The sequence below is a fragment of the Bombina bombina genome, chromosome 1, assembly GCF_027579735.1.
Source record: "Bombina bombina isolate aBomBom1 chromosome 1, aBomBom1.pri, whole genome shotgun sequence".
Lineage (NCBI taxonomy): Eukaryota > Metazoa > Chordata > Amphibia > Anura > Bombinatoridae > Bombina > Bombina bombina.
In genome coordinates, this window is record NC_069499.1 from 1264097180 (window position 1) to 1264119695 (window position 22516).

At 41.0% G+C, this 22516-nt stretch overlaps 1 protein-coding gene across 8 annotated transcripts in view; it reads right to left on the reverse strand.

Annotated features, from left to right (window-relative positions):
* The window catches only part of GSE1 (Gse1 coiled-coil protein), a 1047037-nt gene that overhangs the window by 56326 nt on the left and 968195 nt on the right, over positions 1-22516 (reverse strand). For all 8 annotated transcript variants that reach the window (XM_053701006.1, XM_053700996.1, XM_053701043.1 and 5 more), the window contains 3 exons: positions 13863-14062; positions 2534-2709; positions 1270-1467 (listed from right to left, as the gene is read on the reverse strand). In XM_053701006.1, the coding sequence (XP_053556981.1) occupies positions 1270-1467; positions 2534-2709; positions 13863-14062 (574 nt within the window). The remainder of the gene's footprint in view (positions 1-1269; positions 1468-2533; positions 2710-13862; positions 14063-22516) is intronic.

Below are 22516 nucleotides of genomic sequence, written 5' to 3' on the forward strand. Positions count from 1 at the left end.
AAGGGACGGGTGTAGGAACGCGCCTCGCGAGAAACAGAATCCCCAGAGGTGGATGGCTCAGTGTACTCCCGAATCGTCGATCCCAAGGAACAGAGCACTCTAAAATGGCATTCGGAACATAACTGATGAGCATGTCTCACCCGGACCAATTAATATTCTTCGCAAGAAGTAGAATCTGAATTAGAGACATCCGTCTCCAAGAAATCAAAATCCTTCATACTGGGATATTGAAAAAATGGACCAATAAGAAAAATATAAACAGCACCTTACACCCCCAATGGATGGGGCACTCACCACCTCCTAGGACCCAGACACCAGCGAACCAGAAATGTTTCCGTTGCCACACAGTCAGAAATGCGGAAATGGAGAACAAAAACGTAATCACGCCTGGTCACAAGGTGTACCGTGCGGTCCATGAAAAAGCATGCCAGACTGTAAAGGCCGGGCATGGCCATTATGTTCCGAAAAAGCCATGAGCCTCAGTGTCACTACACATTAGCAGAAAGAAATCACATGACAAACCTGATTAAAGACCCTCATGTTTAATAACCCCCCTCAGGAGATAATAACCCTTGATTCCAAGATACAAAGAAGCCTCACTGAGACCCTGTGTTAAAGTTATCCCCGAAAGGTTGTAGCCCCTCTTGGATAAACAGTTGTATTACCATATGATGAAAGTAAAATGAAACAATCTTAACGGAATCTACACCTTGGAACAGGAACACGGCCCTTCAAGTGTGACGATAGTAGCATCGCTTCTGACATGGGCTTGAGAGAAGAAAGCAGGCAGCAAAACTCGTCAACACTGATTGCTGGTGGAGCTGTTAACATGAGTCGGGATGTTTTCGCAGAAAGACTCTCCCTGCATCTCCGGACTCCAGTCCCATTCCGAAGAGTACTACCCTCCATAAGAGACTATCGAAACTTCTGACACTTCTCTGCCAACCTCCTGGGACGGAAGGCAAAGAATGACTGGGGGATGGGGGGAGTGGTATTTAAGCCTCTGACTGGGGTGTCTTTGCCTCCTCCTGGTGGCAGGGTTCTGAATTCCCAAAAGTAATGAATGCAGCTGTGGACTCTTTCCATTTATGAAAACCCCCCACTAAACTGATAAACTGAAAGGGATAATCACAATTAGGTGGGCACACAAGGTCAAATCCCCCTGGAGAAGCCTTGGATTTAAGCAGAATATCTTCCTTACATTACAAGATCTACAAGTCATAAATACAGAAAGTCATAAAGAAGAAAGCTCAGACACTCTTCACTTACCTAAAAGCTGGGTGAGGGAAGGTGTGGTGGGCCATATAACTAGGGTGATAATACGCTGCTGCGGTTGCTGGATCCAGGCCAATATGGGATAGTGAGGGCATGCGGAGATCCTCGGCTGTGTGGTAAGGACGGAAGCTTCGCAGGTATTCCTCTGTCATTGTGCTGGGAGGGACCACATGGTGCATAGATCTCTGCAGGCTAAAGTAAAGGGGGAATGTAAGACTGCTTTAATGACAGACCCCACTTAGCAACTGACTGTGCGATACTGCTCAAAAATCATGTTCTATATTAAGATAATTTACATCTTGAGGGAAAACAATTCTGTGGCAGTTTGCAGAAATACTGTATTACAGATAGGGGAGTATATCCGTGCAATGAGGAAGTAGGAGAGACAAACTGAGCTGTATGTTAACAAAAGCCAGAGAGTCAATCATGTGGGTCTAGTTCTTTATTATGTTTACCTATATCAAAACTTTTATTTAGGAACGGTTATATTTTATATTGAAAAACTACAGTAATCTGAAAACAAAAAATGTTATTTGCTTGCGTAGCATTTCTCTTTTATACAAAACTTTAGAAGCAAATTAAACAATTTGACAGACAATCCAGCCTGTGTATTCATTTATATTTGGCACAGGCATATGTCTATCACATGTATGTTCTAATTACTTCAATGCAAAAAGGATTTGGTTCCCTGAAAGAGGCTTATATCAGATTGTCAATATACAAGCACAGAGCTTGAGAAATATGTTGAAAGAATTCAGCAGCCAAGCTAGGATTTTTTTCAGTTTTCACAAAACTTACAGTAATTGCCAGAAACAAATTGGCAAACAAAAATTAACCCCATTTACTACCAGACACAAAAAGGAAATCAAGGGGTTAAATTCCCGATACATAACACTTTCAAGTGTTATTAAATCCTTTCATACCAAATAAATGCAGGTGGTGGGACTGGATGGAGCCCAGTGGTCTCCCAGCATGCTCATCTGTGACTGCCGGCATTGCAGGCAATATGATTCCCATGCATGAGCAGGAACTACAACCTCTGCCAGGCAGTGAGTGCACATTTTCGCATGAAGGAAGCATTTGTAAAGAACACATTGTGATGCTAGTAAAATGGGGGCATGGCACGGCTAAATAGTCTTTACTACCATAGTGAGCATTGGAAGTGCCATGAATTGCTTAAGGCTTACAATCATTTTGATTAAGGCACTTAAGGAAATATCTTGCAGTGTAAAATCCAACCATTCATCATCACACTTACTTTATGGGTTGGAAGCGAGCATCCTGGACAACAGAGCTTGGAGGGATGGTAAAGGTATATGCGTTTCCCAATAGGTGGGAAGGGACGGAGGGGTTGCCAGTCTTCTCAGCAGGTATTTGGGATTCTGTGAGGAGTCGTTCTCGGTGGATGCTGCTGGTCCGAGAGGTAGTGTCTGGCTGCAGGGGACGAAAGATCAAAATATGTCTATATCTAATTATCTATATATACACACACAGATTATCTATATTAGTATTCAACAGCAAGACAAATCGTGAACTGCAATATACACATCTGTGAAAGAGGATTTGCTAGTTATAGAGGATTTTACAGTGCTGCCATTTCAGTAGGCCTACGCTTGCACTAAAATGAGGCATGTACCCTCAGGGCAGTTCTCTTGGGCCTCTTAGGACCATTGCTGGATGGGCCGAGGGCAGTTACATGGACAAAACCTGCATTCTTGCTGATCCGCAAAAGTGCAGCTGAATATCAGAGAAGTAGGCTTACATAACATGAGCCTGCACATTATACACTCCCCATTTCCCAATGCCGCTACTTCTGGACCACTTATTTTTTAAACATGCTAGATTCTTTGCTCCTGACTATATACAGCCAAAGATGGGGCTTGACAAACCCAGGAGACAAGAAGCAGGCTCCAACAATTTTACCCCTGGCTTCTAACTTTTTGTATATATATATATATATATATATATATATATATATTAGACTCCGCACTAAATATGAATAAATAATGAAATGCAAAAATGTGCAAAGAAATAAGGAAATATTTTAATGCTCGCAAGGAAAATATAACAAAAAAATTGTTGCATACACAAAATCATGATGTCACAACATCCATACAAACATACATACAAACTGGGCATCCCCAGTTATCAAGCAAATATGGAGTGGAGGAGGTCAGATGGAGAGTGAAAAAACATAATTTATGCTTACCTGATAAATTCCTTTCTTCTGTTGTGTGATCAGTCCACGGGTCATCATTACTTCTGGGATATTATCTGCTCCCCTACAGGAAGTGCAAGAGGATTCACCCAGCAGAGTTGCTATATAGCTCCTCCCCTCTACGTCACCTCCAGTCATTCGACCAAAGACCAACGAGAAAGGAGAAGCCAAGGGTGTAGTGGTGACTGGAGTATAATTTAAAAAATATTTACCTGCCTTAAAAAACAGGGCGGGCCGTGGACTGATCACACAACAGAAGAAAGGAATTTATCAGGTAAGCATAAATTATGTTTTCTTCTGTTATGTGTGATCAGTCCACGGGTCATCATTACTTCTGGGATACCAATACCAAAGCAAAAGTACACGGATGACGGGAGGGATAGGCAGGCTCATTATACAGAAGGAACCACTGCCTGAAGAACCTTTCTCCCAAAAATAGCCTCCGAAGAAGCAAAAGTGTCAAATTTGTAAAATTTGGAAAAAGTATGAAGCGAAGACCAAGTTGCAGCCTTGCAAATCTGTTCAACAGAGGCCTCATTCTTAAAGGCCCAAGTGGAAGCCACAGCTCTAGTAGAATGAGCTGTAATTCTTTCAGGAGGCTGCTGTCCAGCAGTCTCGTAGGCTAAACGAATTATGCTACGAAGCCAGAAGGAGAGAGAGGTAGCCGAAGCCTTATGACCTCTCCTCTGACCAGAGTACACGACAAACAGGGAAGACGTTTGTCGAAAATCCTTAGTTGCCTGCAAGTAGAACTTGAGGGCATGAACTACATCCAGATTGTGTAGAAGACGTTCCTTCTTTGAAGAAGGATTTGGACACAAGGATGGAACAACAATCTCTTGATTGATATTCCTGTTAGTGACTACCTTAGGTAAGAACCCAGGTTTAGTACGCAGAACTACCTTGTCTGAGTGAAAGATCAGATAAGGAGAATCACAATGTAAGGCTGATAACTCAGAGACTCTTCGAGCCGAGGAAATAGCCATTAAAAACAGAACTTTCCAAGATAACAATTTTATATCAATGGAATGAAGGGGTTCAAACGGAACACCCTGTAACACGTTAAGAACTAAGTTTAAACTCCATGGCGGAGCAACAGTTTTAAACACAGGCTTGATCCTAGCTAAAGCCTGACAAAAGGCCTGGACGTCTGGATTTTCTGACAGACGCCTGTGTAACAAGATGGACAGAGCTGAGATCTGTCCCTTTAATGAGCTAGCCGATAAACCCTTTTCTAAACCTTCTTGTAGAAAGGACAATATCCTAGGAATCCTAACCTTACTCCAGGAGTAATCTTTGGATTCACACCAGTATAGGTATTTATGCCATATCTTATGGTAAATCCTTCTGGTAACAGGCTTCCTAGCCTGTATCAGGGTATCAATAACCGACTCAGAAAAACCACGTTTTGATAAAATCAAGCGTTCAATTTCCAAGCAGTCAGCTTCAGAGAAGTTAGATTTTGATGTTTGAATGGACCCTGTATCAGAAGGTCCTGTCTTAGAGGTAGAGACCAAGGCGGACAGGATGACATGTCCACTAGATCTGCATACCAAGTCCTGCGTGGCCATGCAGGCGCTATTAGAATCACTGATGCTCTCTCCTGTTTGATTTTGGCAATCAATCGAGGAAGCAGCGGGAAGGGTGGAAACACATAAGCCATCCCGAAGTTCCAAGGTGCTGTCAAAGCATCTATCAGAACCGCTCCCGGATCCCTGGATCTGGATCCGTAGCGAGGAAGTTTGGCGTTCTGGCGAGACGCCATGAGATCTATCTCTGGTTTGCCCCAATGTCGAAGTATTTGGGCAAAGACCTCCGGATGAAGTTCCCACTCCCCCGGATGAAAAGTCTGGCGACTCAAGAAATCCGCCTCCCAGTTCTCCACTCCCGGGATGTGGATTGCTGACAGGTGGCAAGAGTGAGACTCTGCCCAGCGAATTATCTTTGATACTTCCATCATTGCTAGGGAGCTTCTTGTCCCTCCTTGATGGTTGATGTACGCTACAGTCGTGATGTTGTCCGACTGAAACCTGATGAACCCCCGAGTTTTTAACTGGGGCCAAGTCAGAAGGGCATTGAGAACTGCTCTCAATTCCAGAATGTTTATTGGTAGGAGACTTTCCTCCTGACTCCATTGTCCCTGAGCCTTCAGAGAATTCCAGACAGCGCCCCAACCTAGTAGGCTGGCGTCTGTTGTTACAATTGTCCAGTCCGGCCTGCTGAATGGCATCCCCCTGGACAGATGTGGCCGAGAAAGCCACCATAGAAGAGAGTTTCTGGTCTCTTGATCCAGATTCAGAGTAGGGGACAAGTCTGAGTAATCCCCATTCCACTGACTTAGCATGCACAATTGCAGCGGTCTGAGATGTAGACGTGCAAAGGGAACTATGTCCATTGCTGCTACCATTAAGCCGATCACCTCCATGCATTGAGCTACTGACGGGAGTTGAATGGAATGAAGGACACGGCATGCATTTAGAAGCTTTGTTAATCTGTCTTCTGTCAGATAAATCTTCATTTCCACAGAATCTATAAGAGTCCCTAAGAATGGAACTCTTGTGAGAGGAAAAAGAGAACTCTTCTTTTCGTTCACTTTCCATCCATGCGACCTTAGAAATGCCAGAACTAACTCTGTATGAGACTTGGCAGTTTGAAAGCTTGAAGCTTGTATCAGAATGTTGTCTAGGTACGGAGCTACCGAAATTCCTCGCGGTCTTAGTACCGCCAGAAGGGCACCCAGAACCTTTGTGAAGATTCTTGGAGCCGTAGCCAATCCGAATGGAAGAGCTACAAACTGGTAATGCCTGTCTAAGAAGGCAAACCTTAGATACCGGTAATGATCTTTGTGAATCGGTATGTGAAGGTAAGCATCCTTTAAATCCACTGTGGTCATGTACTGACCCTTTTGGATCATGGGTAAGATTGTCCGAATAGTTTCCATTTTGAACGATGGAACTCTTAGGAATTTGTTTAGGATCTTTAAATCCAAGATTGGCCTGAAAGTTCCCTCTTTTTTGGGAACCACAAACAGGTTTGAGTAAAACCCTTGTCCTTGTTCCGACCGCGGAACCAGATGGATCACTCCCATTAATAACAGATCTTGTACACAGCGTAGAAACGCTTCTTTCTTTATCTGGTTTGTTGACAACCTTGACAGATGAAATCTCCCTCTTGGGGGAGAGAATTTGAAGTCTAGAAGGTATCCCTGAGATATGATCTCTAGCGCCCAGGGATCCTGAACATCTCTTGCCCAAGCCTGGGCGAAGAGAGAGAGTCTGCCCCCCACTAGATCCGGTCCCGGATCGGGGGCCCTCGGTTCATGCTGTCTTTGGGGCAGCAGCAGGTTTCCTGGCCTGCTTGCCCTTGTTCCAGGACTGGTTAGGTTTCCAGCCTTGTCTGTAACGAGCAACAGCTCCTTCCTGTTTTGGTGCAGTGGAAGTTGATGCTGCTCCTGCTTTGAAATTCCGAAAGGGACGAAAATTAGACTGTCTAGCCTTAGCTTTGGCTTTGTCTTGAGGCAGGGCGTGGCCCTTACCTCCTGTAATGTCAGCGATAATTTCTTTCAAACCGGGCCCAAATAAAGTTTGCCCCTTGAAAGGTATATTAAGTAATTTGGACTTAGAAGTTACATCAGCTGACCAGGATTTTAGCCACAGCGCCCTACGTGCCTGAATGGCGAATCCTGAGTTCTTAGCCGTAAGTTTGGTTAAATGTACTACGGCCTCCGAAATGAATTAGCTAGTTTAAGGACTCTAAGCCTGTCCGTAATGTCGTCCAGCGTAGCTGAATTAAGGTTCTCTTCCAGAGACTCAATCCAAAATGCTGCCGCAGCCGTAATCGGCGCGATGCATGCAAGGGGTTGCAATATAAAACCTTGTTGAACAAACATTTTCTTAAGGTAACCCTCTAATTTTTTATCCATTGGATCTGAAAAAGCACAGCTATCCTCCACCGGGATAGTGGTACGCTTAGCTAAAGTAGAAACTGCTCCCTCCACCTTAGGGACCGTTTGCCATAAGTCCCGTGTGGTGGCGTCTATTGGAAACATCTTTCTAAATATAGGAGGGGGTGAGAACGGCACACCGGGTCTATCCCACTCCTTAGTAACAATTTCAGTTAGTCTCTTAGGTATAGGAAAAACGTCAGTACTCGCCGGTACCGCAAAGTATTTATCCAACCTACACAATTTCTCTGGAATTGCAACAGTGTTACAATCATTAAGAGCCGCTAAAACCTCCCCTAGTAATACACGGAGGTTCTCCAATTTAAATTTAAAATTTGAAATATCTGAATCCAATCTGTTTGGATCAGAACCATCACCCACAGAATGAAGCTCTCCGTCCTCATGCTCTGCAAGCTGTGACGCAGTATCAGACATGGCCCTAGTATTATCAGCGCACTCTGTTCTCACCCCAGAGTGATCACGCTTGCCTCTTAGTTCTGGTAATTTAGCCAAAACTTCAGTCATAACAGTAGCCATATCTTGTAATGTTATCTGTAATGGCCGCCCAGATGTACTAGGCGCCATAATATCACGCACCTCCCGGGCGGGAGATGCAGGTACTGACACGTGAGGCGAGTTAGTCGGCATAACTCTCCCCTCGCTGTTTGGTGAAATTTGTTCAATTTGTACAGATTGGCTTTTATTTAAAGTAGCATCAATACAGTTAGTACATAAATTTCTATTGGGCTCCACTTTGGCATTGGAACAAATGACACAGATATCTTCCTCTGAATCAGACATGTTTAACACACTAGCAATAAACTTGCAACTTGGTTACAATCTTATTTAACAAAAACGTACTGTGCCTCAAAGAAGCACTAAACGATTAAATGACAGTTGAAATAATGAACTGAAAAACAGTTATAGCATCAATCCTTAAAAAAAACAACACAACTTTTAGCAAAGGTTTGTTCCCATTAGTAAAGTAACAATAATTAAATTTGAAACATAAAAATTACAGAGCAACGTTTTTAATCACAGTCAATATATAAGTCTCACAGCTCTGCTGAGAGAATCTACCTCCCTCCAAAGAAGTTTGAAGACCCCTGAGTTCTGTTAGAGATGAACCGGATCATGCAGGAAATACAAGAGTAACTGACTGGAAATTTTTGATGCGTAGCAAAGAGCGCCAAAAACGGCCCCTCCCCCTCACACACAGCAGTGAGAGAGAAACGAAACTGTCACAATTAAAACAAGCAACTGCCAAGTGGAAAAATAATGCCCAAATATTTATTCACTCAGTACCTCAGAAAATGCAAACGATTCTACATTCCAGCAAAAACGTTTAACATAATAAATACCTATTAAAAGGTTTAATGTACTTTTAACAGAGTAATTCCGGTGAAATACCATCCCCAGAATACTAAAGTGTAGAGTATACATACATGTCATTATAACGGTATGGCAGGATTTTCTCATCAATTCCATTCAGAAAATAAAAACTGCTACATACCTCAATGCAGATTTATCTGCCCGCTGTCCCCTGATCTGAAGCTTTTACCTCCCTCAGATGGCCGAGAAACAGCAATATGATCTTAACTACTCCGGTTAAAATCATAGTAAAAACTCTGGTAGATTCTTCTTCAAACTCTGCCAGAGAGGCAATAACACGCTCCGGTGCTATTGTAAAATAACAAACTTTTGATTGAAGTTATAAAAACTAAGTATAATCACCATAGTCCTCTCACACGTCCTATCTAGTCTTTGGGTGCAAGAGAATGACTGGAGGTGACGTAGAGGGGAGGAGCTATATAGCAACTCTGCTGGGTGAATCCTCTTGCACTTCCTGTAGGGGAGCAGATAATATCCCAGAAGTAATGATGACCCGTGGACTGATCACACATAACAGAAGAAAGCAAACCCAGGTTGTATATGCAAAACCATGGGAAAATCTGTACAGGATATAAATACTTCAAGGCAGTTCATGCACTATAAGCAGTTCATGCAAATGGCAGAGAAAGCAATGATAGGGTAGCTGGCAATTGCAGAGGTAAAAGATGCAGCAGTTCATGCACTTTAGAAAGTTCATACATCCCATAGATGGTAATCGTTATCAGGAACACATGATGTCAAGTATCACCAAAATGTAATAAAGTGTTTCCTTTTCTATGTTGATATTTGTTGCCATATTTATGTTAACTTTGTGACTGTTTAATAAAGCCCCTCCGGCACTCAAAGACAAGAGTCCGCCGAGAGGATAAGGAAATTGCAAATGCAGCGCTCTCAGCGATCTCACCCAAACCGTGTCTGGAGTATAACAGAGAACGTCCGTGTCACAGGTAACAATGGTGATTCAGGCTGTACTCCGCATCAGTCAAAGTGTCAGCGACCCAATGTAGCATGTAAGTATCCAACTCTCTTAGCGTCTGACGTCACAACCACCAGTTAGGCAACGCACGTTTCGGGCTGGTAGATGTGACGTCAGACACTAAGAGAGTTGGATACTTACATACCCTATCATTGTTTTCTCTGCCATTTGCATGAACTGCTTATAGTGCTTGAACTGCCTTGAAGTATTTATATCCTGTACAGATTTTCCCATGGTTTTGCATATACAACCTGGGTTTGCTTTTTCACTCTCCATCTGACCTCCTCCACTCCATATTTGCTTGATAACTGGGGATGCCCAGTTTGTATGTATGTTTGTATGGATGTTGTGACATCATGATTTTGTGTATGCAACAATTTTTTTGTTATATTTTCCTTGCGAACATTAAAATATTTCCTTATTTCTTTGCACATTTTTGCATTTCATTATTTATTAATATTTAGTGCGAAGTCTAATATCTGTATTTATACTATTTTTTGGTGTAATTGGTAGTAGTACACCATAGTCTCGAGCACTTATCTTACATTGAAAAAGTATATATATACCTATCTAGTAGTGCTCATCCTCTGATTTATTATATATATATACATACACACACACACACACATATACATATACATATATATATATATATATATACAAGATTGCAGAGGTGTACGGCACTCAATTAATTCAGCTACGTGGTACTCTCACTGGGAAAATACAAACAGTAGAAAACTGTTGACAAAGGCTCGTGTTTGAGCCGAAACGTTTGGTTACATTTTTGCCATTAAAACGGAGTGCTTATGAAAAATCCTGTGTGCCTGCTTATTTGGATCCTGACTACAACACGGAGACCGTCCGTGGGATTCACCGTTTTCTACTATATATATATATATATATATATATATATATATATATATATATATATATATATATATATATATATATATATATATATATATATATACACACACACACACACATACATATATATAAAAACTCCAAATTCTGCTGTGGACATTACGTGGTACAGATTTTTATACCATTCAGTTGCCGACATGTTATACATGCAGTACACACAGGTGCCCTATGATGGTCACTAGGCTAAAGTAAAATTACCATTTTTGTAACGTACCACTGTGTTGTACTTATGTAACCTAATTGCTGCATATATTGCCTTTTTCACCGTTGTGCTAAATGCATTCTAACTGCATAGGTATTGAGTTCTAACCACATATGTATTGAATACATTTTGGAAATACCCGTATGTACATCTCTTTAAACAAGCAGTAAGGATACTACGTTTAAGTCTATATTACTACCTAACTAGCATATATTTGTGTACTACAATAAAAGTACCGGACAGTGTTGGATCTACTAATATGAGCTATGTTTGGCTGAGAAATGTATTTTTTCAACTATTTGTACAATTAGCTATTTGTATATCTATTTGATTGCATATGGTTTGTCAAACTGATCAAGATATAGAAATATGCTAGGTATTTATACATCAGCTAATTTACATAGGTATTTTATTTCATGTGGTTGTAACCCTATGGATGTGTTGCTTAACATTTAGGGGTATTAACTTTTTATTTTATTTTAGTTATGTATTTTCTCTATCAGAAACAGTCTTGACAAAGGTCACTGTGAGGACCGAAACATTGACTGAACCTTTGTTGATGAATTACTAATAAAAACAAAAATTATGTTCATTAAGTCCTGTGAGTGCCTCTGTCTGGCTCCTAAATTTTAATCAGATTTGTCGACCACTGGCCTAAGAAGTCTTGATGTTGTGCTACTGTTTGTAGTAATGAAGACGCTTCACCTACCAGGCAAACTGATGCAACCAAATATTTCTAAGCTCTCCCATTCCGGGTTTTTATAACAGAAATCATAGTTACTAACAGGTCAAATTACTGCAAAGATACTGGAACTAACTGGAAATATTCTTAAAATTTGGGTACTTTTTCATTATGTTCTATTTTCATTATATATAGAAACACACATACTGAACCTTCTGTTTAGACTTATGAGAAATTGTACATAAAAGCCTCCTAAACATCATCTGGATCTTAAAAATTGTGCCCTCTAGTGGTTTCATTGCAAAACACAGCATCAATGGTGCACACAGGCTGCCTAAATAAAAATACAGCAACAGAACAAGAGTAAATAAACAACATATATGTGAAACGTTATATAAGGCACATGTGTTTTTGTTTTATTTTTACAAATATAACGCACACACAGTTGTCAGAAATGTAAAATACATGTCTATGTAGGCTGAACTGCTCTCTTATGTTCTTATACTGTATGTTAACACAGAACACATGGCTGGTCACTGCATGGGTTCGTACAAAAGACACCAACATTGTACACACTGAATTTTTCTATCCCAAATAAATGAAATACAAACTGCTATACACTGATATTTCTTTTGTTGCCCATTTTATTTACTATTACCATTGTAGAACTACTCACTCAGTCTAACCAGGGTTTTCCCACCTGGCTGCGGTGTGGCAAGTCTAATCTCACAGCATAGTGTTTGCCTAATCTATTCACGCACCGTATCTGATTTACAGCACCGAGCAGACCCGATCGTGGCTCGCAGATACTCCCTCATCAACATGTATTTACTAAGCTGGAACAAGTAGGGCTCAGTCAGCCGCTGAGAGACTCCCTGGGAATCCATCCTCCCTGCACCAGACACATCAGCCATAATTAATTGAAAGAGATGGGGCCCGTTGATTGGAATTCTTAATGAGCAAGCAACATCTGTTCACTTTCTAAGCCTGTGTGAGCCTCTGCTCTTTATACAGTGATTCTCCTACCGCTTCCCTGCACCCTGCTGGCTGAGCATTCAAGCGCTCCTGAACTCTGACCTACCTCTGCCTATCAAGTATAGCGTAAAGGTCAGTGAGATCATAAGGGTATACATGAACGGGAGGGACCAGGAGCAGCCTTTTCACTGAATAGCACTTTGTTTGTAAGCAACTAATAAGCATTTACATTTGTCTTAAACACATAGTCTTTCCATTGGTTTACCAATGTGAGCCACAATCAAAATGGATGTAAGTAAAATAAAGCTATCACTTAGAATACAGTAAGGTATATTGGGAGCAGCAGACCAGCTTATGCAGTTACGTATAGACAAGCAAATGAACCATGCATTTAATCCTTAGCTGTCAGTCCAGACATGGCTTCAATTGCAATACTGTTATGTGATCTTATTTACAGGAAATATACTTTGTCAGGAGGGTGTTTGTATACAGAAGTATAGAAAAGTAAAAAAACTAGAAATTCTCTGACTTTTAGTTGTGCCATGTCAGATCTTAATGGCTTAAAGGGACATGAAACCAAAAACAAAATATTTCATGATTTAGATAGAACATACAATTTTAAACAACTTTCCAGTTTACTTCTATTATCAAATGTACTTCATTCTGTTTGTATCTTTTGTTGAAAAGCATATCTAGATAGGCTCAGTAGCTTGGAGCTAGCTGCTGATTGGTGGTTGAACTTGTATGCCTAATATTTTTTCAGCCAGCTACCAGGAGTGCATTGCTGCTTCTTCAATAAAAGATACCAAGAGAATGAAACAAAATTGGTAACAGAAGTAAATTGGAAAGTTGTTTAAAAAAAAAAAAATCGATCTGAATCATGAAAGAAAAATGTTGGGTGATCCAGAAATAAGCAGTGATTCAGAAATGACAAATCATATGCAGGCTACACTGGAGCAGGAAACAATGTCCTACTCTTATACTCATGAAACAAAGATTTTCTTTTATAGCTCACTAAACCCCCTAACCTGTGTCCCCAGACCCCTTTCCCCTGTGATCTGCTCTCACATAAACACAAGATATAAACCACTGATAGGGAAGATATGGAGCCATATAAAAGTACTGCACCGCTTTGTGAGTAACATTGTTGTCTTTAACTTTATACAATCCCCCTGACACACAATACTTTCTGCTGAAGCTGTGTGCTCTTAACAGCATCATATTTCTATTTTTTGTACTGTATAGTACATTAGAAGCAATAAACAAATGGTTTACCTGTCGGGCTTCACTTCTCCATACTCCGTTCACTGTCTTTGTAGGTGCAATGGTCACTACAGGTGGTGTGTTGGGCACACTGTGGCCCCCAGGGGGCACAATGATGGGGCCCATGGGTCCTCTTTTGGGTGTGCTGGCGGGTGAGCTCTGGTTGGTAGCAGGAGAGGAGACTGGGGAAGATTCGCTGCTTATTGATGATCCTGGAAGAAACGGAACAATTAGATTAAATTACACTCCTCATACAATTGTATTGGGGATCATTTTTATATGCAGATTTAGGGGGGAACAACCAAACCAAAAATGATGCTTACCAGTAATTTCACTGCAGTTTAGCTGCAATATAAACATGATTGGGAAAGAACTAAATTATATAAATGGCTAAAGTGATTGCTGCTATTTAAAAAACTGCAAATCTGAAGCTTTACTACAACAAAGGCATCTGTTTTGGCTCATCTTGGAATTGGTTAGAGGTTTTTGAAAACATATTGCATTGATACCAGTTAGACCAATAAGCAAACACATCAATAATGTTTGTTCTTTTACACACACAAAAAAAGAACTACAAAAAAGATCTGTCATCTCATTTATTAAAATCATGCAAACACAGGCCTAAGATGTCTGACAAAAAGGAGCAATGACACCAACACCTAATCTCCAGAGACAAATCTCTCCCACGCGCCCTGGAGATGAGACTGGTTATTACAGCACAGAAGCTGCTAGTGTTTAGCGCAACAACTGAAGAGTATCTTGTTAACTGACGGTAACAATAAGCGCTGTAATCCTTTCTGAGCTGGGGAGCTGCGTCTTACTTGTGTAAAATCAATAGCTTAAAAAGAAGTGAAGCAATTAACGACCCTGTAGGTCTAGGTATTAAAACCTTCACCCCGCCATGTAGCCTATGTTTGTGATCACTGTAATTAACTGCTGGCATTCTTGGATGATTTGCTGAATTAAATTAATTAGGATTAGAGTTGACGAGGCCCAATGTATTGGTGTCACCTTTGTTGTTTTTTAACCTCTAAGAAAGCTGTTTATCTGCCAGAACTGGTAAAAGTATAGAATTATACACAGACCCAGTCTGTCCCAAATGCAACACTAATCTAAACCTGTGAATGTGACAAAGCCAGAAGTGAAATCTAATGGCACCCATGTCTAAATACTTCCCATTTAGCATAACCAAGGACCCTCATGTCTGCACTGCAATAGGATATGCTAAGGACTATCATGGCTTGTGACCATTGCCATTCTACCTGATGCCTGCACATAAGACACCCCTGGGGCATAGTCCAGGGTACAGAGCCAGATGGTCCTTGGTGCTGCTCTTTTACAAGCTGCCCCCCCCCCCCCCAACAGCCCTAGTTCCATTCAAGGGGGACCATGGTGGCCAATATTCTACCCACAAACTGAAAATAAAGACAATTTGCATGCAGTCTTTGCATTTAAAGGGCCATAAAAGTTGAAAAGTGACATGCTCTAATCTGTTTTACGACTATGGACCCTGCTCTACTGTGCGTCGTTTAACCTCCACAAAGGGGTAAAACAAACAGTAGAAGTGCCGCACGAGACCCGAGGTGCACTGCTGGTCCCAGGCAGAACCCACCTCTAATCCAGCAGCGGTAATCGCATGCTCAAGGATTGACAGCTGTAAAATGACATGCTCTAAAAGATTATTAGAGGATGTTCAACCGTTATGGCCCTTTAAGTTAAAGGGACACTTTACTCCAGAATTAGTATTGTTTAAAAATATAGATAATCCCTTTATCACCAATTTCCCAGTTTGCATAACCAACACTTATATTAATATACTTTTTACCTTTGTGATTACCTTGCATATAAGCCTCTGCAGACTGCCCTTTATTTCGTTATTTTGACAAACTTGCCATTTTAGCCAATCAGGGAGTCAGCACTGTTATCTATATAGCACACATGAACTAGTGCTGTCTAGCTGTGGAAAACTGTCAAAATGCTCTAAGATAAGAGGCAGCCCTCAAGGGATTAGGGTTAGCTTTAAAGAAAGAATACCAAGAGAATAAAGCAAATTTGAAGATAAAAGTAAATTGGAGAGTGGTTTAAAATTGCATGCCCTATCAGATCTGAATCATGAAAGTTTAATTTTAACTAGACTGTCAGTATAAGGGTAGTTGTAATACACCCCTCTTTCTCTACTGACAATACATTTTTTTTTCTAAAAAATAAATAAAAATAAAACAATAACAGCAGGGTGGGCAGGAGAACATTAGAATGGTTTCCTGGGACCAAAATGGCAATTTTAGAGAAAAGGAAATTTATGCTTACCTGATAAATTGATTTCTTTTACGATATGCCGAGTCCACGGGTTTCATCCTTACTTGTGGGATTTATCCTCCTGCTAACAGGAAGTAGCAAAGAGCACCACAGCAGAGCTGTTACATAGCTCCTCCCCTAACTCCTCTCCCCAGTCATTCGACCGAAGGTATAGGAAGAGAAAGGAAAAGCTAAAAGGTGCAGAGGTGACTTAAGATTTGAAAAATAAAATAAATCCTGTCTTAAAATGACAGGGCGGGCCGTGGACTCCACATATCTTAAAAGAAATCAATTTATCAGGTAAGCATACATTTCCTTTTCTTTTACAAGATATGCCGAGTCCACGGGTTTCATCCTTACTTGTGGGATACCAATACCAAAGTTTTAGGACACGGATGAAAGGGAGGGACAAGACAGGAACCTAAACGGAAGGCACCACTGCTTGAAGAACCTTTCTCCCAAAAATAGCCTCAGAAGAAGCAAAAGTATCAAATTTGGAAAATTTGTAAAAAGTATGAAGGGAGGACCAAGTCGCAGCCTTACAAATCTGTTCAACAGAAGCATCATTTTTGAAAGCCCATGTGGAAGCCACAGCTCTAGTAGAATGAGCCGTAATTTTTTCAGGAGGCTGCTATCCAGCAGTCTCATATGCCAGGCGGATGATGCTTTTCAGCCAAAAAGAGAGAGAGTTAGCCGTAGCTTTTTGACCCCTACGCTTTCCAGAATAAACAACAAAAAGAGGATGTTTGTCTGAAATCCTTGGTCGCTTGTAAGTAAAACTTCAAATCCCGGACCACGTCCAAGTTATGTAATAGACGTTCCTTCTTAGAAGAAAGATTAGGACACAAGGAAGGAACAACAATTTCCTGATTAATATTCTTATTTGAAACAACCTTAGGAAGGAATCCAGGTTTAGTACGCAAGACTACCTTATCAGAATGGAATATAAGATAAGGCGAATCACATTGTAAAGCAGAAAGCTCAGAAACTCTTTGAGCAGAAGAGATAGCAACTAAAAATAAAACCTTCCAAGATAACAGCTTAATATTAATGGAATGCATGGGTTCAAACGGAACCCCTTGAAGAACATTAAGAACTAAATTCAGACTCCATGGTGGAGCAACAGGTTTAAACACAGGCTTGATTCTGATTAAAATGTGATGTGATAGGAGCGCCTAAAGGTGGGTTTCCTGCTGCTAAAAATGTTTTTCCCTCAAGCAAACAGAATGAAAGTGTGCACAGAAATTAAGAAAATTTTAACAGCGCTAAAGAAAGCTTGGAAATGATGAATTCAATATAACTGATTGTATTTTAAACAATAATATTTATTTAAAATCTATAATCACATTGGAACAATATATTTCTTTAAAATTAAGGGACGTCTCCCTATTAGAAATAAACAGATAAAATACTGGCTAAAAATATAGAGAGTAAATCTTCATAAATTACTAAGGCTTTAAATACAGATATTGATTTACACAACAGATAATCATGTTTCCCAAACTAATATATTTAAGGTATATTACGATCTTTGCAAATCTTAAAATCAGTTTCTATATCTTATTTTAAGTGAACTTAACACAATGTAAGAAAATCATAAAAAGTTTCCTTTTGGTAATGACAATGCTACAAAGTATCCACTTTTCTAAATAAAGATGAATTTTCAGTTTTTGAATACTTTGTCTTAGAGTTAAATTTAGACACTGTAATAGTCGTTATCCCAGCTTTGGAATCCAACTGGCAGCTATTTTTGAAGCCAGACAATTGCGGAGGTGACTGTCTCTTTTGTGAAGTGTTTTTTAACACCTTTATATGATTCACATATATATCCTTAGTAGGAAATGAAAAAAAGAGGTACCTTTTTTGTGTCTCGGTTGCAACCGCTGGTCCTTGTTCTCTGTGAGTGATTCACAGACTGCTCGATCTCAATGCCGTAATGAGTCACCTGATTCCTCTCTTTGTTTCAGAGGTCATGTTCTGTCTCGGCAATGTGGTTATCCTTTTACCCAAATGAATTATTTCACCTGAGCCTCCTCGGTATTAGAGCCTCCTCGGTTTTAGTGGAGATAGAAGATTTCGTTCTTTAGATTTGGCAGTGGCAATCCACTATGTCAGGTTCTTTAGACAAAAACGGAGTTCAAACTGCAGGGTCACAAAGCTTGGTGACAATCTTTCAGCAGAATGTTCAACAAAGTGTGCCAGGTCCCATTCAATGCGTTTCACCCTCCTGGGCTTTATCAAGAATTGATTCCGATTAAAGTCTGACAAAAAGACTGAACGTCTGGAACATCCGCCAGACGCTTGTGTAATAAAATTGACAAAGCAGAAATTTGTCCTTTTAAAGAACTAGCAGATAATCCTTTCTCCAATCCTTCTTGGAGAAAGGACAAGATCCTAGGAATCCTAATCTTACTGCATGAGTAACCCTTGGATTCACACCAATAAAGATATTTACGCCATATCTTATGGTAAATCTTTCTAGTGACAGGCTTGCGATCCTGAATCAGAGTATCAATGACCGACTCAGAGAATCCCCGCTTAGATAAGATCAAGCGTTCAATCTCCAGGCAGTCAGCTGCAGAGAATTTAGATTTGGATGTTCGAACAGACCTTGAATGAGAAGGTGCTGTCTCAATGGCAGTTTCCATGGTGGCAGAGACGACATGTCCACTAGATCCGCATACCAAGTCCTGCGTGGCCACGCAGGCGCTATTAGAATTACTGAAGCTCTCTCCTGTTTGATTCTTGCAATCACACGAGGCAGGAGAGAAAATGGTGGAAACACATAAGCCAGGTTGAACAACCAAGGTACTGCTAGAGCATCTATCAATACAGCCTGGGGATCCCTTGACTTGGACCCGTAGCGTGGAAGTTTGGCATTCTGTCGAGATGCCATCAGATCCAATTCCGGTGTGCCCCATTGATGAATCAACGATGCAAACACCTCCGGATGGAGTTCCCACTCCCCCGGATGAAAAGTCTGACAACTTAGAAAATCCGCCTCCCAGTTCTCTACTCCTGGAATATAGATTGCTGATAGATGGCAAGAGTGAATCTCTGCCCATCGCAAGAGAACTTCTTGTTCCCCCCTGATGATTGATATATGCTACAGTCATGACATTGTCCGACTGGAATCTTATAAACTTGGTCAGTGCCAACTGAGGCCACGCCTGAACCGCATTGAATATTGCTCTCAGTTCCAGAATATTGTTTGGCAACTGAGACTCCGTCGGAGTCCAAGTTCCCTGAGCCTTCAGGAATTCCAGACTGCACCCCAGCCTAAGAGGCTGGCGTCTGTTGTCACTATAACCCATGATGGCCAAACGGAAGCACATCCCCTGGGACAGATGATCCTGTGACAACCACCACAGAAGAGAGTCTCTGGTCTCTTGATCCAGATTTATCTGAGGAGATGAATTGGCATAATCCCCATTCCACTGTCTGAGCATGCACAGTTGCAGTGGCCTGAGATGAAAGCGAGCAAACGGAACGATGACCATCGCTGCTACCATTAATCCAATGACGTCCATACACTGCGCCACTGATGGCCGAGGAATGGACTGAAGAGCTCAGCAAGTATTTAGAATTTTTTATTTTCTGACCTTCATCAGAAAAATTTTCATTTCTACCTATCAGAGTTCCCATGAATGGAACTCTTGTTTGTGGAACAAGTGAACTCTTTTCTATATTCACTTTCCAACCGTGAGTTCTTAGAAATGACAACACGATGTCCGTGTGAGATTTGGTCAGATGATAAGTTGACGCCTGAACCAAAATATCGTCCAGATAGGGCGCCACTGCTATGCCCCGCGGCCTGAGAAACGCTAGAAGGGACCCTAGCACCTTTGTGAAGATTCTGGGAGCTGTGGCCAACCCGAAGGGAAGGGCCACAAACTGATAATGTTTGTCCAGAAAGGCAAACCTTAGAAACCGATGATGATCCTTGTGGATAGGAATGTGAAGGTACGCATCCTTTAGGTCCACAGTGGTCATGCATTGACCCTCCTGGATCATTGGTAAGATTGTTCGTATAGTCTCCATCTTGAACGATGGGACCCCGAGAAATTTGTTTAGACACTTTAAATCCAAAATAGGTCTGAAAGTTCCCTCTTTTTTGGGAACCACGAAAAGGTTTGGAACTGGACAAATTACTCCCATGGAATAGAGGTCTTTTACACAGTGTGAGAACGCCTCTCTTTTTGTCTGGTCTACAGACAAACGTGAAAGATGAAATCTCCTTCTTGGGGGAAAATTTTTGAATTCCAGTTGATACCCCTGAGTCACAATTTCTAATACCCAGGGATCTTGCACATCCCTTGCCCAAGCCTGAGCAAAGGGAGAAAGTCTGCCCCCTACTAGATCCAGTCCCGGATCGGGGGCTGCCCCTTCATGCTGTCTTGGTAGCAGCAGCAGGCTTTTTGGCTTGTTTACCCTTATTCCAGGTCTGATTAGGTCTCCAGACAGACTTGGATTGAGCAAAATTTCCTTCCTGCTTATTGGTAGAAGGGGAAGCAGAGGGTACTCCTCTGAAATTTAGAAAGGAATGAAAATTATTTTGTTTACCCCTCATCCTAAGAGGTTTGTCTTGAGGTAGGGCGTGACCTTTACCTCCAGTAATGTCAGCAATGATTTCCTTTAATTCAGGGCCGAACAGGGTTTTACCCTTGAAAGGAATAGTTAACAGTTTAGACTTTGATGATACATCAGCAGACCACGATTTTAACCAATATGGCAAAGCCTGCATTTTTTGCTGCTAATTTAGTAATCTGAAAAACAGCATCTGTGATAAAAGAATTAGCTAGTTTTGAGAGCTTTTATTCTGTCCAAAATGTCGTCTAGGGGTGTCTCTACTTTCAGAGACTCCTCAAGGGCGTCAAACCAGAAAGCCGCCGTCGTAGTTACTGGAACAATGCAGGCAGCAGGTTGTAACAAGAAACCCTGGTGAATAAAAAATTTCTTTAGAAGACCCTCTAATTTTTTTATCCATAGGGTCTTTGAAAGCACAACTGTCTTCAATAGGTATATAGTTGTACGCTTAGCTAGAGTAGACATTGCTCCCTCCACCTTAGGGACCGTTTGCCAAGAGTCTTTGATGTCTGATATGGGAAACATTTTCTTAAAATTAGGAGGGGGAGAGAACGGTATGCCTGATCTATCCCATTCCTTTCTAACAATTTCTGAAATTCTTTTGGGAACCGGAAAAACATCAGTGTAAGTAGGAACTTCTAGATATGTATCCATCTTACACAATTTTTCTGGAGGAATTGTAATAGGTTCACAATCATCCAGAGTCGCTAGGACCTCCCTGAGTAACAGGCGAAGATGTTCAAGTTTAAATTTAAAGGACGCTAAGTCTGAGGTAACATATTCCCTGAATCTGAAATTTCTCCCTCAGACAATAATTCCCTAATCCCCAATTCAGAGCATTGTGAGGGTACATCGGCAATGGCTACTAAAGCATCAGAGGGTTCAGTATTTACGTTAATACCTCGCCTACTGCGTTTACCCTGCAAACCTGGCAGTTTAGATAATACCTCAGTGAGAGTAGTTGACATAACTGCAGCCATATCTTGCAAAGTAAAAGAATTAGACGCACTAGATGTACTAGGTGTCACTTGTGTGGGTGTTAAAGGTTGGGACACTTGAGGAAAATTACATGGCATATCCTGATTCTCTTAAGACTGAGAATCATCCTTAGACATACTTTCATTTACTAAAATATGTTCCTTACTTCCTTGTAAGGCTCTTTCAGTACAAGAGGTACACAATGCAAGAGGGGGTTCCACAATGGCTTCTAAACACATAGAGCAATGAGTTTCCTCAATGTCAGACATGTTGAACAAAGTAGTAATAACCACAACAGTTGGTAAATACTTTATTTGTTGACAAAAACAATTTTGCAAAAAACCTGTACTGTGCCTTTAAGAAATAAAAACAATTTTTTTCTCAAGCACGCTTAAAAACTTCTATGAACGTTTAAAAAGTAGATATAGGCATATAAACTGCCAAAAATTATTGCATTCACATGCAAGGATTGAATTTACTCTTTACAGGAATATTACTTTCAAAAAATAATAACATTTTCTAAATAATGACCCCTGCACCTTGCCACAGCTCTGCTGTGGTGCCTACCTGCCCCCAGATAACTGCCAAACAATTTCGACACCAATCCGGATAGTGTAAAACACAAATAGGGCCCAACCGGAGCTAATGTCTGCTGTCTCCTTCAGAGAAAACTGTGCATCTGAGGCGCGAAAATAGGCCCCGCCCACAACGGACGTCACACTAAGAAATTCAGCTACCGCATGGGAAGCGGTTAAAAACAGCCATGTGGTCCCCAAACGACTATTTATCAAATAAAACATATTTTA